This window comes from Pseudorasbora parva, chromosome 14 (genome assembly GCF_024679245.1).
Source record: "Pseudorasbora parva isolate DD20220531a chromosome 14, ASM2467924v1, whole genome shotgun sequence".
NCBI classification, from domain to species: domain Eukaryota; kingdom Metazoa; phylum Chordata; class Actinopteri; order Cypriniformes; family Gobionidae; genus Pseudorasbora; species Pseudorasbora parva.
This window is the reverse complement of record NC_090185.1, coordinates 37,562,044-37,580,063: the sequence shown is the minus strand read 5'-3', so window position 1 is coordinate 37,580,063 and position 18,020 is coordinate 37,562,044. Positions and strand designations below refer to the sequence as shown.

Below are 18,020 nucleotides of genomic sequence, written 5' to 3'. Positions count from 1 at the left end.
CTGCATTCACCGTATGAGATCATGTCCTGCTGGTCATAAGTGTTAAATAATAACACTCTATGGTTCTTTGAAGCCTGATAAATACTGCAATACAGATTCAATTGGACAAGCACTTTGAAAGTTCTCCTTTAACTAATTTTGGCCTGTCTCAGACATACCAACTCAATTTCCAGATTAAGTTGAATTACAAATGCTTTTTGCAGTGGTGACTTCAAAGAAAGGAAATGGACATGACATTTTCTGTGCTTTGGTGACAGTTCAGGACTGTTAGATCCTAATTTAATGTCCATGCCAGTGCGTCACTTGATTCCTATAAGTAAGCTATTAAGTTGGGATCAAAAGAGATTCAGGAGTGAAGTTGCTTCTCTCTAAAAAAAGGTGTGTGTGTGTGGTTATCTGCAGAAAAACCAGTGCAACACCCATTAGCAGATGATGAAAAGACCCCTTACAAAATGATCCAGACTATTGGTCTGTCGGTGGGGGCGGCGGTCGCTTACATCATCATCGTGCTTGGTCTCATGTTTTACTGCAAGCAAAGACGCAACGCCAAGAGACTCCAGAAGGGGCCGGATGGAGACGAGCAAGAGGTGGAATGTCTCAATGGTGTGTAGGGTTAACTTTTGTAAGCATGCAATTGTGTGAAAAAATAGATTCAGTCCTCTGAAACCGTTCTCTGATCAACCTATAGGGGACGTGCAACAAAACGGCCACACCACAGCAGAGATCCAGGAGGAGGTGGCACTTACCAACATGGCTGCCACCGGAAACAGCAAACGCAACAGCGGTCACGACAAGCTTCATTTCCCACGAAACAACCTCCACACTATCACAACACTGGGTACAGAAACAATCCCAAACCAAAGACCTACTGACTAGTGCAGCCAAAGCAAGGCTCATTTGCATTTACCCTACAACTCTTGTGGGGTCACATGCCTTTTCACAGAAAACAAATCAATCTACATTGTTTCTCGTCATGTAGGCAAAGGAGAGTTTGGGGAAGTGCTGCTGGCTAAAGCTAAGGCCAGTGAGGATGAGGAGGAGACGGTGGTGCTGGTGAAGAGTCTGCAAACACGCGACGAGCAAATGCAGCTGGATTTCCGCCGCGAATGTGACATGTTTGCCAAGCTCAGCCACGCTAACGTTGCTCGTCTGCTGGGCATCTGCAGGGAAGTGGAGCCGCATTACATGATCCTGGAGTACAGCGACATGGTAACATCTGTCTGACGTTATATCTATCTGTTTGTCTCTCTGTCTGTCTATTGTTCTGTCTTTCCAGCCATTCTGTCTATCTGTCTGTATAGCTATCTGTATATCTATCATTCTACCTGTCTGTCTGTATTTCTGTTGTTCTGTCTGTCTTTCTGTCATTCTATCTATCTGTATATCTATCTATCTATCTGTCTGTCTGTCTGTCTGTCTGTCTGTCTGTCTATCTGTCTGTCTGTCTGTCTAAATTGGCTTTATTCTAGTTGTATTTTGGTGATTTGAAATATTATGCCTGGAGATGTTTCTCCTGTTCTTGTTTCATTTAACTGTGTGTTATTTTCAGGGTGATCTGAAGCAGTACCTGAGAGTGTCCAAGAGCAAAGATGAGAAAGTCAAAGTCCAGCCGCTCAGCACCAAACAAAAGGTAATTAATAACTGTTGGTAGTCCGTGGGCAGCAGAACCATTGTGTGTATGTGACAATACCCACCCACTAGGGATGCGAGGTATACCGGTACTGGAAAAATACCAGTATACATTTTATTTAAAACGGTACGATATCATGATTTGGCACATTTCGGTATATGCTGCTTTTCCGAAGTTCACCGCCAGATGGCAGCGCTCTACCCAAACTGACCCGAAACAACCGGCAAATATGACAACATAGACGGACAAAATGGATAAAGCAGCTGAATCTCACTCAAGATGCCCAAAACGAATTAATAAAGAGAGGAGTAGAAGTGAATATTGTGATTACTTTGCTTATAAAACTGATGAAGAACCATCAAACCTAGTCAAGCATCTGTCACTATCCTGACTTTAAGACTTCTGAAGAGATCGACAGGTCAGTGAATCATTCAAATCATCTCATTTAGACATTTATTTTATTTTAACACTGATCAACGCACACACATCGCCTAACATAAGATCGAATATCACAATCTCCAGCGTTCGTTTCAACCAATGACATTTCGATCTCCTAATATTTGCACGCGTACTATTGCACTATGTACATTCACGTTAGACACACCCGACTGTGTTTATGAGAATACTCACTAAAGACGGACATTTGTACATAATTCTGTGTATTTGACTGTTTAAGGAAACTAGCGTGACTAAGTGACAGGCGTGTGTGTGTGTGTGGTATGAGCTCATATCTCCTGTAACTTAACTGTTATTACGAAATGCTGTAAAATCGTTCGCATGTTCAAATGATTTCCGTTCTCCATCCCGAGACGAGCGTGAAATGTTGAGTCGGATTATGCAGATTGCTTTAGTGTAGTGCGATGTCTTTTGAACCCAGAAGCAATTTGCTCATTTTGAGAGATTTTTGCTGCAATTATTTCTCACAAGAAAGTTTTCAAACGACTGATTTGATGTGATAAGCTTTGCTGATTAATTTACTAATAAACATTTGTGGTAATTTCCCACTTTATACACTCAAAACTTGCATAATTGTTCTCATTCGCGTGCAATATACCCGCACTAATATCAGACCGTGTGGTATCGTTTTAATATCGGTACTTCGGTATTAGATTGTGGTACCGTACCGAAGCCAAAATTGTGGTATCGAGCCATCCCTACCACCCACTTTGTACGACCAATGATATTGGACCCACTCACTTTTATCGTCTCTAATTCAGCACGTCTGTTTACCTACCTCTAACTGATAAACACTTATTATTACACATATATTAGATGCTTTATTTCCACTTTTCTAATGTTTTCTACATTTTTATTGAAAATAAATGCCTTTCTGATCTGAAATGTGATGGGAAAAGAAAGTAGAGCGAGTTCGGCGAAAGGCGGATTCAAACCTCAGGTTTATTTGCGTCAAAATTTGATGACATGCGTCTCTTACCCCTACACTACTGCCACAGTAAATGTTCCAGTGATTTCTGTAATTTTGTCTGGCCCAACCAGATGTTTACTAAACGGAGCAGTATATTTGTATTTAATGTAGATGGCATCTACTCCAGTAAAATAATTCTGAGAGGACACACCCACATGTTTTTTGCTTCTGACGCCCATGCAGTAGTCTCATATATAAACACACATATGTTTGTTTTGTGAAATGTGAGGACATTCCATTGGTGTAATGGTTTTTATACTGTACAAAGTGTATTTTCTATCCCCCTACACTGCCCTTAAACCTACCCAAAACACACACACACACACACACACACACATACACACACACACACACACACACACACACACACACACACACACACACACACACACACACACACACACACACACTGCCCCTGCCCCTAAACCTACACATCACAGGAACCATTCTGCATTTTTACTTTCTCAAAAATCATCCTGTATGATTTTATGAGCCTTTTGAAAAGTGGGGACATGGGTAGGGTTGGGATAAAGGATTATTTTTTAAACGATAAATCTAGCGATTATTTTTTTGATGCATCGATTAATCTAACGATTAATTTTTCCTGCCCGATTCGGTTACGATTCGATTATCGATTATCTCCCCATTAATGGCCTAATAGCAATTTATACATGTTGATTTAATTATCTGAATGAAAAAACTAATTCCTTAACATTGCAATATATGTTTATTGCTCTTAAAATTCCAAAGTAAGACTATACAAGAGCAATGCATTCAATAAAACCTTGAAAACATAAAGTACACACACACACACACACACAAATAAATAAATAATTATGAACCAACAACAAAGAAACACAATATACGATTTTTCTATGTATGCAACTCAGCCTACAGGCTATGCCCATCGATTAAATATCAACAAGTTGGTTAATCAAATCCAGGGACACACTGCAAGCGTGAGCGTCTCGGCTGCGTGGCGTGTCCGTTTTTGTTTCGGCTCCCATGTTAACAGGTTGGAGTTTGTGGCTCCCATGTTAACGCGTGTTGGGAGCGTCTCCAGGCAAAACAGAATAGGAAAAGATGTTTATATATCATTTTGACACAAATGCATATTATTAAATGACATTTTCATGTTTGAAAGTCTGTAGTTTTACATAAATGCAGATATAGGCCTAATTGTAATAATAAAAAACGACAATTATCGATTTTGAAATATTGCAACTGTCAATACAGAACGAAATATTCTGTAGCCTATTTTACCGTCAATACCATAGATATGTGGCTACTCCCGACGTTTTCTTTGCTGTATCAGTAGGCTATTTATGTTTAACATTAGGAATAGGGCTTCCCTCCGCATCAATAGCAGCAGCAGCGCCGCGTCAGACACGCTTCTAGTGTGCAAAGGCAGAGAAAACGCCACGCAGCCCCGTGGCTGACCCGCAACAGAAACGCCACGCGCATCCGCGGCATGACAGTGAAAACAGTTACATGTAGAGTGCATTACGGGCGCCAATATTCCGTTTAAAACCGGAATAGTCCTGGGATGAAACTGCTCACTTAGAGGATGGATACCCTCGGTCACATCAGCGCGATTAGACATTAAACATTTTAAATTTAAAACAGCTTATTATGCAGGTAGCCAATGTGCCCGATGCTTTCACTTGATGCAAACGTTTGTTTTTGTGATTAAAATACATAAAATATTACCAAAACATCTGTCTTCCTGTGTGCAGAAATTTGTTTATGTAGCCGTGACGACAAAACGCGTGCGCGCGCCAACCCCATAGACTGTGGCCAACCCGCAAGCCTTGCACTTCTGAAAGTCTGAGGAGCCTCTCGTGTTGCTACCATAGATATACATAATAAATAATATACTTAATTACATAATTTATTATGTATATCTATGGTTGCTACTACTCTCCGGCGCCGCCATTTTTATTTTGAGTCTTACGAATCGACGCGTATATTTTGCGTCGACGTATTTTTTGTCTTACGAATCGACGCATATTAGGGCTGCGTTGTCCCAGCCCTAGACATGGGTAATGTCCTCATATTTCCCCCTCTCCTGTAATACCTATGTTATACCCATGTCATTATACACATTTGTGTCCTGATATTTCACAAAAACAAGCACACACACATCAGGGCAAAACACACTCACTCTCTGCCATCTGCTCGCAGGTGTCTGTGTGTCTGCAGGTCGCTCGGGGGATGGAGCACGTGTCCAACCAGCGCTTCGTCCACAGAGACCTGGCCGCACGCAACTGTCTCATCTCTTCCAAACGGCAGATTAAAGTGTCTGCTCTGGGCCTTAGCAAAGACGTCTACAACAGGTACAATTAAATGCAGCCTTCAGTTTAGATAGTTAATGTGCTCGTTTCACTGCTCCCCCTTGTGGTGATAGTCATCATTGTTTCTTTCCTGTGTCTGTTTCCACACAGCGAGTACTACCATTATCGCCAGTCCTGGATTCCTCTGCGTTGGCTCCCGTCCGAAGCCGTCTTTGAGGACGATTTCTCCACCAAGACGGATGTGTGGTCATTTGGCGTGCTCATGTGGGAGGTGTTCAGCTTTGGGGAGCAGCCCTACGCTGACCTGTCTGACGACAAAGTTCTAGAAGGTGCGGGATAGTCCCACAAAAAAAGTGAGATGGGTTGCATATCGGCTTACGGTTGTGTTTTGTTGCTGACTGTCTTGATCTGTGTCTCTATAGCTCTGCAGGAAGGGAAGCTGAAGTTGTCTCCTCCTCAGGGGTGTCCATCTCGGGTGTTCAAGCTGATGGTGCGCTGTTGGGCCGCCAGCCCCAAAGACAGACTGTCTTTCAGCGACATCACCACCGCCCTCGGCGATCTGCCCTCCGAAAGTAAAGTCTGAGAGAATTGGATCATCCTTCAAGCCATGATGTAAAAACCCGCCTCCCCAAAACTTCAGATTCAAGAGTCTTGTCTCAAGAAAAAGGACTTGATTTGTTTTAGAAGGTTCCTCAAACATTTGGTTCTTAATGGGGTTTGTACAAAAAGCTGCCCAATCACTTCTCAGTTTGAGTTTGCCCACTCAAAACGAAGAAATGTAGTAAAATAGTGCGTTTGTAATACCAAACCATGCACTGACCAATGTTATATTTTAGAAGGATTGTCTCGGGAGCCTCTTAATTTATTTAAAAGGTCCTGTTTGTTCAGTGTACAGAAAGGTACTGTTTATATGACTTTTTTTATGATGTTTATGAGTTTTATATATTCCTTTTTATATAATTCAGAAGTACTCATAGAAACAACTGTTGAGAGAACCATGTTTATAAGATGACTTTGTCATCGAGAATTTCAAGTGCCTGTAAAATGAAGGATGTCTTGATTTTTTTAGTATGCTGTATGTTACGACTTGGAAATGCCTTGAATGTTTTTTTATATATATATATATTTACACATTTATAGTGTTTTATTGCTTAGTAAGAGTTCAGTGTTTTGTCTTGCAATTGCTATTCACACATTGCATATCGGTTTCTGTAAAAGTCCAGAGATATTCTCAACTCTGGGGGAAAAAAAGTGAGCAGAAACTTCTGTCGCATACTCTGCTGTTGCAATAAAACTTCACTTTTAACAAAGCTTGTTTGATTTCATGTGATGTAAATATAATTTTTTGTTTTTGTGTAGTTTTAAGCCTTGTGCATCACATTTAATAAAGTTACTCTGAGGTCCTTGGAGGACAAAAAATTCTGTCAAAAAACTCTTAAGCTTAGGAGCACAGACTTAAGTAAATAAAAATGGTATAGAGGTTTAAGTTTATGAACATTATTTTATCTCAAATATGAAACATGTTGAGCTCTAAAACTGAGCAATACATCTAAACGTGTTTCAAATATGAGGTTTGATATATCAAATTAAATTTCAGTCAGATTTTGTTTAGGTGCTGTGCCAATTTTTCCCCATTAGATGCCAGCAAAACTGTCTGTCTGTCGTTCTATCTACCTGTCTGTCTGTCTATCTGTTATTCACAGGAGTGCTGCAGGCCTGGTTTAATTTTTTTAAGGTCTATGATATATGATTTCAACACACTACTAACGAACTCAACCAGGCTCCGCCCCTTTATTCTGCGAATGAATTATTTAAATGAGGAATATTGTGACGTGTTTGTTCCGGGGTGCGTTTCAGGGAGTTCAGAAACACTGACACTGACATAGAGAAGAACTCCTGCTGGAGGGACACATTACACACTAGAGAAAGATGAACATGAAGAAAAGCACAATGGGTCCTCTTTAAAACATGTTAACAGTTTAACAGTAAGTTGCTCACCGTCTCCCTCTGATGGTCGTAGCGTTTGCAGCGCTCACACAGAAACTGCAGCTGGACTGTATTGTTTTTTTTTTTTAAGTGCTTATGTACAAAGTAGTGAGGGCTGGGGTTTCTAATTCTCTGAAGGAAATCGAGATTGCGTGGTTTTATTTTAAGAAGGGGATTAGAGGCTCGATGTGCCATTATACTGAATTCATGCACTGAAACTGCTGTTCCACAGCCAAAATATACATTTCATTTAAAAAGCATTCATATCTGTGACGATTACGTATTGATCCTTCTATTATCTATTGAAACCCACAATAATATTTAAGATGTAAGCTGTACGTTTTATATAAGGTGGGTACGGAAAGTATTCAGACCCCCTTAAATTTTTCACTCTTTGCTATATTGCAGCCATTTGCTAACATCATTAAAGTATTTTTTTTTCTCATTAATGTACACACAGCACCCCATATTGACAGAAAAACACAGAATTGTTGAATTTTTTGCAGATTTATTAAAAAAGAAAACTGAAATATCACATGGTCCTAAGTATTCAGACCCTTTGCTCAATATTTAGTATTCAGCACCTTTTGATCTAATACAGCCATGAGTCTTTTTGGGAAAGATGCAACACGTTTTTCACACCTGGATTTGGGGATCCTCTGCCATTCCTCCTTGCAGATCCTCTCCAGTTCTGTCAGGTTGGATGGTAAACATTGGCGGACAGCCATTTTCAGGTCTCTCCAGAGATGCTCAATTGGGTTTAAGTCGGGGTTCTGTCTGGACCATTCAAGAACAGTCATGGTGTTGTTGTGAAGCCACTCCTTCGTTATTTTAGCTGTGCTTAGGGTCATTGTCTTGTTGGAAGGTGAACCTTCAGCCCAGTCTGAGGTCTTGAGCCCTCTGGAGAAGGTTTTCGTCCAGGATATTCCTGTAATTGGCCGCATTGATCTTTCCCTTGATTGCAACCAGTCGTCCTGTCCGCGCAGCTTAAAACACCCCCACAGCATGATGCTGCCACCACCATGCTTCACTGTTGGGACTGTATTGGACAGGTGATATTTTTCTACACACATACCGCTTAGGGTTAAGGCCAAAAAGTTCTATCTTGGTCTCATCAGACCAGATAATTTTATTTCTCACCATCTTGGAGTCCTTCGGGTGTTTTTTTTTTAACAAACTCCATGCAAGCTTTCATGTGTCTTGCACTGAGGAGAGGCCATAAAGCCCCGACTGGTGGAGGGCTGCAGTGATGGTTGACTTTCTGCAAGTTTCTCCCATCTCCTGACTGCATCTCTGGAGCTCAGCCACAGTGATCTTTGGGTTCTTCTTTACCTCTCTCACCAAGGCTCTTCTCCGATAGCTCAGTTTGTCCGGACGGCCAGCTCTAGGACAGGTTCTGGTCATCCCAAACGTCTTCCATTTAAGGATTATGGAGGCTGCTGTGCTCGTAGGAACCTTAAGTGCAGCAGATTTTTGTTGTTGTTGTTACCATGGCTAGATCTGTGTCTTGCCACAATTCTGTCTCTGAGCTCTTCAGGCACTTCCTTTGACCTCATCATTCTCATTTTCTCTGGCATGCACTGTGAGCTGTAAGGTCTTATATAGACAGGTGTGTGGCTTTTAGTGTTGTAGTACTCAAGATCGGTCTTGGTCTTGAGACCACTTTTTAAAGGTCTTGGTCTCGTCTCGGTATCGACCGCATTTTTACTCGGTCTCGTCTCGGGTGAAGATGACTCAGGATTTTGTCTCAAGACCGGTCAAGACCATAGCTGAAGGCATTTAAAGAGCAGAGAACTGCACCCCGCGCGCTCTCCCTGTCTTCAAAATAAGCACCTTCTTAGCTCTCTCTCATATTTCACATATTAATCTAAATCAAAAGTTCAGAAGACCGAATCCATGTTTAACGTTGCGCATTCGGACAATTGTTTTGAATTACCGCTCGTTGTGAATTGCGCTCAAAAAACGTTGATCTTCTCTGACGAGCTAAACAGTTGACATAAATCATACAGGAAACTCATTCTATCCAGTTATGAAGTGTTTTCTGTGTGACAAACCTTCCATGATGTTACAACAGCCGGGATTCACACAACGGGTCTGCTAATGTACGATTCACGACCAAATGACTCATTTGAACCGAATCATTTTAACGACGGTAATAAGAACCGATCTGTTCAACACTGAACTGAACGAATCAGTTTAATCATTTACTCAGAACACCTCAGAATTGAGAACACAAGTGTGCTTACCCAATTTAGCAAGAGTGGAGAGTAAGAATTATTAGTTTTAACTCAGACAGACAGTTTTCCACAGTATTTCAGCTTATGTATGTTGAATGTGTATTAAAAGAAATAGTGTAAGGGTCATAACTCTTTGTTGAACACAGATCTTATTTTTTGCGATTGTGCAAGTCTATGGGGAAAATGCATAGGCTTTTGATCGATGGAACCCATGCGCCGCTAACTTCCGGGTTGGCCTACAAAGTGACGTCATGACTTCGGCACTCTATTGGCTTCAAGAGAAACTGGGGGAGGAGCCGCTTGGGGAAAACATGGTACTTGCGGTAAATCATGAAATCCAGATTTAAACAATAAGACTAACTATGCTAAGCTCTATAACAATCATTAGTTTCCTGTCGATGAATGATCCAAACAGTTGCTCTTCTGCCTAATAAAACACAAAATAAATTAAAGCGTCTTTGGTGTTTCCATGGTAATGCAGGTATCATTGATAGGCAACGCATGGATATGGCCCGTGTCCTGGTTAAAATTCATTATTTTGCTGGATGTAAACATTCTTGGAGACATTTGGAATAATATAGTCAACAAATTATTTAACATTGTTCTAGGTTTTTGGATAATCCGAAAATCTTACATATTGTGCCTTTAATGCGTTTCCAACATAACATTTAAATGAAACATGATTTAGACATTTATTCTTACATTTTTGTGCTACATGACACTTTTAGCAGTACTGTTTTAAAGCCGTTAGGTGGTGGTATAGATCAAATGTGGACAAGCATATTATGGTGTGCTTCTTATTTTAGGAGACAGTGAGGAACATTTCAACAGTGCCCTAGCTTTTCCCACACGCGTAGTCTTGGATAATACTGTCAATATTGGTCTTGTCATGACAAAACATCAAAGTGGTATTATAAAACTAATTATTTATAGTAAACACGCGCTTGACACCTAACTAGCTGCATTGATCATTTTACGACAGGAACACTGAGCGCTATCATCATCCTCCCCCTCCTCCGCCTTGAGAGTGTGTGTGTGTTTCTATCAGGGTGGATCAATGCAGGAGCCTGAGCTCCACACACACTCGCGCACGCATACACACACACACACACACACACACACACACACACACACACACGCTCGTCCTGTCCGCGCATCCGCAGCGTCGCGCTCGCTCTGTCTCTATCTCACCCGCGGCTGACGCGGGCCGCTGCTGGATATGTGCATGTTATAGCCCGGAAAGCCGCCGCCGCATCGTAGGTTGAAGGCCAGGAGACATGCCGGTGTGAACGGGGATCGGATATTGGTATCTTCCGCGTTATCTTCCCTAACCCCGGGTCCGCTGCTCTTCTGTACCGAGCGCCGGTGCTGGAGCGAGCGGCCTGTAAACACAAGATGTCGACCAGAACGCCATTGCCCACCGTCAACGAGCGCGACGCCGAGAATGTAAGTGAATCATACAACATATGAATATTCATGCTTACAATGCATTTGTGCTCGTTTGCGTCCTTGTTTTTTAGCTGACGCTTACAGAAGCTTTTAATGCTTTAATAAGCCGGATTGGTTGAACATATACTCGTTTGCCTTCTAAATGTGTTGATTTAAAGCCATTTAAGAAAGCTATATACAATGGCCAGGGACGTTCAGGTGTAAATGATGCCTCCTTCCCTGTCCTATGTTAAGCATTCAGCACACCAGTTATTATCCTCATCACATCAGATGTTATCCCATCAGCTGTCCCACCTCATGCTTCAATGTCCCAGCACCAATTTCAACACTGTTTACATGCATTGCAATTCATGTGATAGGCCTACTTGGTTATGCTTTATTTTAATGTGTCTGTGTTACAGTGTAATTATATATATGTAAGTACTGAGTAATATTGATTTAACCACACGTGCTTACTATAGGATTAGGGTTTGGTTGAGGGTTAGTTGCATGTAGTTATGCATCATTTACTGTTATTACTATGGTAAATGCATGTAACGTGCAACAAGGACACTGTAAAATAAAGTGTTATTCACACTCTAATATAACTGTAATACATTTAAGTACTGAGTAATATAAGTAACTACATGTACTTACTTAGGATTTGGTTTGATTTAGGGTTTATGGTTTATTATTTATATAACTACATGTAATATGTAAAACTGTAAAATAAATGTTTACCGCCTACTTTAAAGTTTACTTATAATTCAATGACAGCAATTTACACTGAAATAACAGACATTGTTTATTATCTTCTGAGAAAGCTTTAAGTACATTTTAGGATGGGCAGAACAATAAACACATTTTAAAGGAATAGTTTAACTAAAAATGTCAATTTTCTCATCTTCACGTCGTTCCAGCCTTCTCAGTGATTTGTATTTTAGTGTACATATGGACCAATGAGATGTAACTGTGGGCGGGGCTATATAACTGGATAACAGTAATGTGTAGCACCTGATCATTCGTCACGTGACAACGTCCAAATTTCACTTCTACTTCACACATTCATACTATATACTATTAGATCATACTATTTTTAAATGGTCGTGAAATAAGTTTTAAATAAATCTAGTACCTACTATACACTACTGTTTTCTGTGAAACAAAAGGATAATTTTTTAATCAACATTTATGCAATTATTTCCCAAAAAATCTTTTTCGTATCGTCATGTTTCAAAAGGACAAATATTCACCGTAAAGGTGTGTCTTCAGACAGGGTTTCCGCCGGTCTTAATTTGACCTTTCACAATTGAAGGCCTTAAAAATACCTTAAATTAGAGCAGAAAGTCTTAAATTCAATATCATGGCAATAAAAAAGGCCCCCATGATTTCTGCGATGCACGAAACATTGACAGAACCATATAATCCCTTCATAAAAATGCAATAAAAGTAAAAAAGACACACAAAACACATTTCGTAAGGCATTTGTTGTTAAACTTTTAATAAATTGCTGTTTCATGATTAGACATGCTTTTTGATGAATACCATTTAATTTAACTATTAACTATTAAAACAGAGGCCAGAATATATATATATATATATATATATATATATATATATATATATATATATATATATATATATATATATATATATATATATATATATATATATATCTTATTGCAAAATTAAATTGCATGCACTGCAAAAAATTTATATCAGGGATTTTTTTTCCAGTCCGAATATCTAATCCTTATATCAAGATACGTTGAGATGCAAAATGAAGAAATTAAGTTTTGCCTTCTAAAAAAATATAATTGCGAGTTTATGCTTAAAACAAGAACCAACATTTGTTATTTGTTCTTCTTCTAATCATTAAATCACTTTCACAAGATTTCTTATTTCAAACTTTAAGCTACAGTATTTTTTTGAAAAATGTTATGGAGATCTTTTGGAAATTGTATTTTCAAACTTTGAAGTGTTGTTAATATCAATATTGACGTGTTTTGTTTCTTCAATTTATTCCTTAAAATGTCTTTAAAAGGTCTTAAACCGACTTTATTAAACCTGCAGAAGCCATGTATTTCCCCCCCTAAAATTTAATGAAAACATCCCAGCTTAAATCTTTTTAATAGCCCTGACAGAAATGTTGGTCTATCATGAAGTGAATGTGATTTGAAAATATGAGCAAATGCAGTGTGGTTTTAGGGTTGTTGCGTTTAGATGCACTCATCATTGAGGAAGGATCTCCATCAGCACGTTATTGGAGGAACTAGGCCGTATACAGCCGGTGTCTTACGATCCCGTGGGCTTAAAGTCATCTCAGGTTATCGGCCTGCAGAGCTCTGGTTATGTAAAGGATTCCTGTACTTGTATTGTTAAAATCCTCCAGCGATGCGGTCTCAGGTCTGCGGCCTGTGGGGGAATCTTTATGACTTGCTGATAATGGTCGCAGAGGGGCTGTTGACTCAATCATGTAATTACAGGCTGTGATTAATGAAAAGCACAGAGGTCGTCTGGGTGTGTGGCGTGGGTCATTAATGTAAGTAATGCTGAATCAGTGGAGGAAACAGCTAGAGATCGCTGCCGTCTCACATTGTCAATCCTGTTATGGCATTTATATGGAATTGTTGGTAAATGTTTTTCAGTGATACATTAGCCTTTATCACACGTACAGTCTTACCTTTTACAGATCATCATGTGTGAACAGGAACTTTTCATAAAATACTGAGTGACAAATCAGTTCTGGCAATTTTATGTGTTAAGAAGTTACGTGTAAATTACCGGTATGATTAGAACCGGGTATTGTATTTTGTATATTGATACCGATACCTTGACTCCGATATCGGTTCCTGAACGATACTTTTTCCCGATACTAAATTTAATGTTCTGTTTTAACAAGATTACATTATCTCAAAAAAAAAAAAAAAAACTTTATTTTTATTTTTTCAGTTTGTTGACTTTTCTTTACAGACTCAAAGACTAGGGCTGTACGATGAATCGAAAAATAATCGAAAACGAAATTTAGACACTCTAACCGACGTTTTTGTCCTATTTCGGTTATTTTGGTTTTAGTCAGGTGACTCCGCCCCTTTCGCTTTATTGAAGTAAGTACAAACCACAGCTTCGTAATTTACACACACAATCACTCTCTCATTAATGCATTCAAATAAATGTAATGTAGGCCTACTGTGTTCATTTATCTGTATCTGATGTACAACAAGCACAAATCTGCCCCATAGACAAAAACTGCTGAAAGTGAAGTATTTAAAAATCATAAAGAAATGCACTTTTATTAGAAAATAAATTCCACCTTGAATAGTAGAAAATATTTACAGTAAAAACATTTCAGGAACTAACTCAAAAACCTTATGAGGGCAAAAAAATGGAAAAAAACCCAAAATAAACAAACATTCATCAATCGTAATCGAGGTAAAATGTTCAATTAATCAAGGTTTTTATTTTTGGTCAAATCGATAAAGCCCTAGTTGAGGCTAACATGTTACAAGTAACTTGAGTTACGTAATCAGATTACTTTTTCAAGTAACTAGTAAAGTAATGCATTCATTTTTTTAATTTACAACAAAATAAGTCATAATAGCACAAGTTACTTTGTTTTCCTATTTATTGACTGCCACATTTCTGTCCCCATGTTGACAGAAATCAGGAAAGTGCAGAGGCGTTCTCCATTGTGTAAACTTGATGGTTATTGTAGATCTAGACTAAATGTGAGCAGCCATTTACTCATCTCACACTCAGTATTCATTCAGTATTCCTCAAAATGAACATTTGTGACTCACATTCCTCACATTTGTTTCTAGATTTCTGCTTGATGTACATCAGATGCAGATAAATGTACACCGTAGGCTTACATTACATTTATTTGAATGCATTAATGAGAGCGTGATTGTGTGTGTGAATTACTCATACCGTCTCTGTTCATTATGTGCTGTGGTGTGTGCTTACTTCAAAGGTATTCAAATATATGCCTATAACGGTTGAGTTTCTAAGCTACTTTAGTGACTTTAGTCACAGGACAGCATTGACTGCATTTCTGATCAATCTTCACGTGACATGCAAGCTTTTGTCTGAGTGTTCGTTTTTCACTATAAATCAGGCATTAGTTCAACATAATACACATCTGATGGTCTAAAATCGCTTTAAATGTTCAATCTGGGAAGCATTTAAATGCATTTACGTGACAAACTTTATGAGGACAAAAGTGAAAGCGGTCTGACTTCGGGGCTTGTCTGTGTGTGTGTGGCAGCATGTAGGCTATAAGAACGGCAGTTAACTGACCTGTATTAAACGGTGTAAAACATGCAGTTACTATAGTATTTCTGGGCATCTATAAACAAAGATAACTGCTCCTGCATCTCTCTGTGTGCCTGACGGGGCGGAGTCACGTGACTAAATCCGGAAATAACCAGCATGGGAAAAATACGCCGGTGCGACAGCCCTACTGATGGTAGCTATTGAAAGCAAAAACACATTCTGTGTGATCATTCCCTAACTCCTATCATTCAGAAGTAAAAAAATGTAGTCAAATTGGACAGATATCAAACCTAAAGTCCCCGATATACTTGAGGCTAAATCGATGAACGAACTGGGATGATGTAATAAAAAATAAAAAAATCAGGGCAAAACAATGTTCGTTTGGAGTTTGTTTTGGGAGTTCCAAACAGTGAACTGCTAAACACCTTTGTACTACCATTGGTCAGTGGTGATGATGTAATAGGTGGGTGTGGCTATGAGGCTCCGCCTTCTTTAATTTGGAACTCTTTTCTGCTTAATTTCTCCGGTTCGGTCAGATGTCCGCGAGTGAAAACATGACCACACCGGAGAGCCGCTTTATAGCAGAAAATGAAGTTGTACTTCTGATGGAACAAGACACAGACATGTTTAATATGTTTAATATGGTAAAGCTGCTTGATTTTATGCTATCTATTGTATAAAGTGCTTAAACATGACTTTACTGGAGTGCCGTAGAGCTCATACAAGAGTCCACATTGCAATGATCAGATGCTGTTCTTATGCTTTTTAAAATGCTAGCTGTTTTCTCAGTTTTGTTGTGTTTATTGAGAGGGAAACACACAGCACATATTTTATGTATATTCAACCGTCGCTCTCAGCAGTGTGGGCGGCATCGGATGTTCGCTAACAGTATAATCGCTGCTCACGTATTTCAACCTTCATTTACCCCCTAAATAAATAACGGAAAAGAGCTTCGCCTTGAGTTTATTTGGGCCTTTAAGTGCTTCTCACCCAGGTGGATGAACAAAACAATGCAGCATTTTAAGGTTATTTTTCCAAATCTATACAAAAATAATTATATGTCGATAATAATTATAAAGAATGAAAATATAATTAAAAAAAATAATTTCCACAACAGCTGGAACAGTCAAATGTAGTGGGTTGTAACTTATGCTTTCATGTGGTATAATATGAATGATTGTATATCCGAGTTTCCTAGTTAGAAATTAAACATAAACACCCTCTCCAGTAGGGTTGCAAAGCCGGGACCGAAAATTTCCATAAACTTTCCAAAAGTTCCAAAATCCTGGAACGTTTCCAAAAATATGAGAACGTTGGAAAGGCCATAAACTTTAAACATGGTGGAGGAGAGAACGATTACTGCTGTGATTACTATTCTTTAATCTTTTTTTCTAAAACAGCTACAACATCGTGCCGTTAAAATATTTACATATATGAATAGTCCTTTAAAGTGTATTGAATGTTTTATACTCATGAGAAATAGCTTGTATTTGACAGAAATGCCAGAAAGTTTAAATAGTTGTCAATAGGGCTGCGCAATATATCGACATTATCGAAATATCTCAAATGTATATATCGCGATATTCAAATAGCAACGGCACGCAATATCTGAATGATTTTGATAGGCTACTTCAACATTTGTCAAACAAATGATCCCTTCAGTTCAGTTTCATGTCTGCATTACATTTGCAATTACATTTCTTGTTTGTTTTCATTGATGTTAAAATTATATTGTCAGATTTGTGACTTTAATTTTTGCTAAAACGCTGCTGGTCACTTTTTTAAAAGTTGTAGCGACGCTTTCTTTTCCCAGAAAGAATGTGAAACACATAAATGGTATCATTCTCAGTTATTTTTTATTTTTTTATTTCAATAGATTTTACACTAATTGCAATATCGTATCGCATATAGAAAATCACATATCGCATATCGCATTTTTCTCCAATATTGCACAGCCCTAGTTGTCAATGAATGGGACTCTAAATATCATTTTGGTTTGAATAGGATTTCCCCAATAAATAGGCAAGAATAAACCTGCTGTCCTCCATGTTCTCCAAACCTGTAAGACTTTCTTTCTTCTGTGGAACACACAAAAAGCCGATATACTATGGTTAATGTGCTGCATAATATCTTCTTTGTGTTCTTCTAAGGATGTAAAGTCGTACAGGTTTGTAATGGCATGCGGGCGAGCAAATGACGACTAACCCTTAAAGTGCATTATGGGTGTTGCAGACTGCCGGTATCTCATTTGGCATGCACTGAGCTCATGATTATAAATTCTAACGCAGGATTACAAACCATTAGAAGAAGAGTTTGAAATAGTCATCAGATATTGATTCGGTTTTATTACTCGGTTTGCTTGAACTCTTGTCTGTTCTCATTCGGCTTGGAGTTGCAGACGGGCTGGTATGTGGATAAGTGTCGTAAAGCGCAGTTTGCTGCAGAGTGTCCTGGCAGAGGTCAAAGGGGTTTTGGATATCAGTGCACTTCTCTCTGTAATAATCAATGCAGCTGTCAAACTATAAGACACTCTCAATCTGCTGCCTTACTGTCTGTGTGTATATCTGAAGAAAGAGCGCAGGAAGTGCAGGTGGTTGGAAACTGTTTACCAGTATTTAAGGACCAATGCAACCGGCACTATTGAAGTACTTTTACTTTCCAAGTCATTTTGTTTTTCAAGTATATGTACTAGAGGTCGACCGATAGTGGATTTTACCGATACCGATAGCTAGGTTGGACCTCGC

At 39.0% G+C, this 18,020-nt stretch overlaps 2 protein-coding genes across 4 annotated transcripts in view; both read left to right on the top strand.

Annotated features, from left to right (window-relative positions):
- Window positions 1–6,633, top strand: part of ptk7a (protein tyrosine kinase 7a) — a 69,869-nt gene extending 63,236 nt beyond the window's left edge. The window contains exons 14-20 of the mRNA XM_067416355.1: window positions 403–603; window positions 689–838; window positions 980–1,209; window positions 1,550–1,630; window positions 5,241–5,392; window positions 5,501–5,679; window positions 5,773–6,633. Of these exons, the coding sequence (XP_067272456.1) occupies window positions 403–603; window positions 689–838; window positions 980–1,209; window positions 1,550–1,630; window positions 5,241–5,392; window positions 5,501–5,679; window positions 5,773–5,933 (1,154 nt within the window). The 3' untranslated portion in view covers window positions 5,934–6,633. The remainder of the gene's footprint in view (window positions 1–402; window positions 604–688; window positions 839–979; window positions 1,210–1,549; window positions 1,631–5,240; window positions 5,393–5,500; window positions 5,680–5,772) is intronic.
- Window positions 6,634–10,438: 3,805 nt separating this feature from the next.
- The window catches only part of mark1 (MAP/microtubule affinity-regulating kinase 1), a 144,303-nt gene continuing 136,721 nt past the window's right edge, over window positions 10,439–18,020 (top strand). Inside the window, exon 1 of one of the 3 annotated variants that reach the window (XM_067416348.1) lies at window positions 10,439–11,019. In XM_067416348.1, coding sequence (XP_067272449.1) covers window positions 10,969–11,019 — 51 coding nt within the window. In that variant the 5' untranslated portion in view covers window positions 10,439–10,968. The remainder of the gene's footprint in view (window positions 11,020–18,020) is intronic. The other 2 variants (XM_067416349.1, XM_067416350.1) reach the window with 2 other exon arrangements.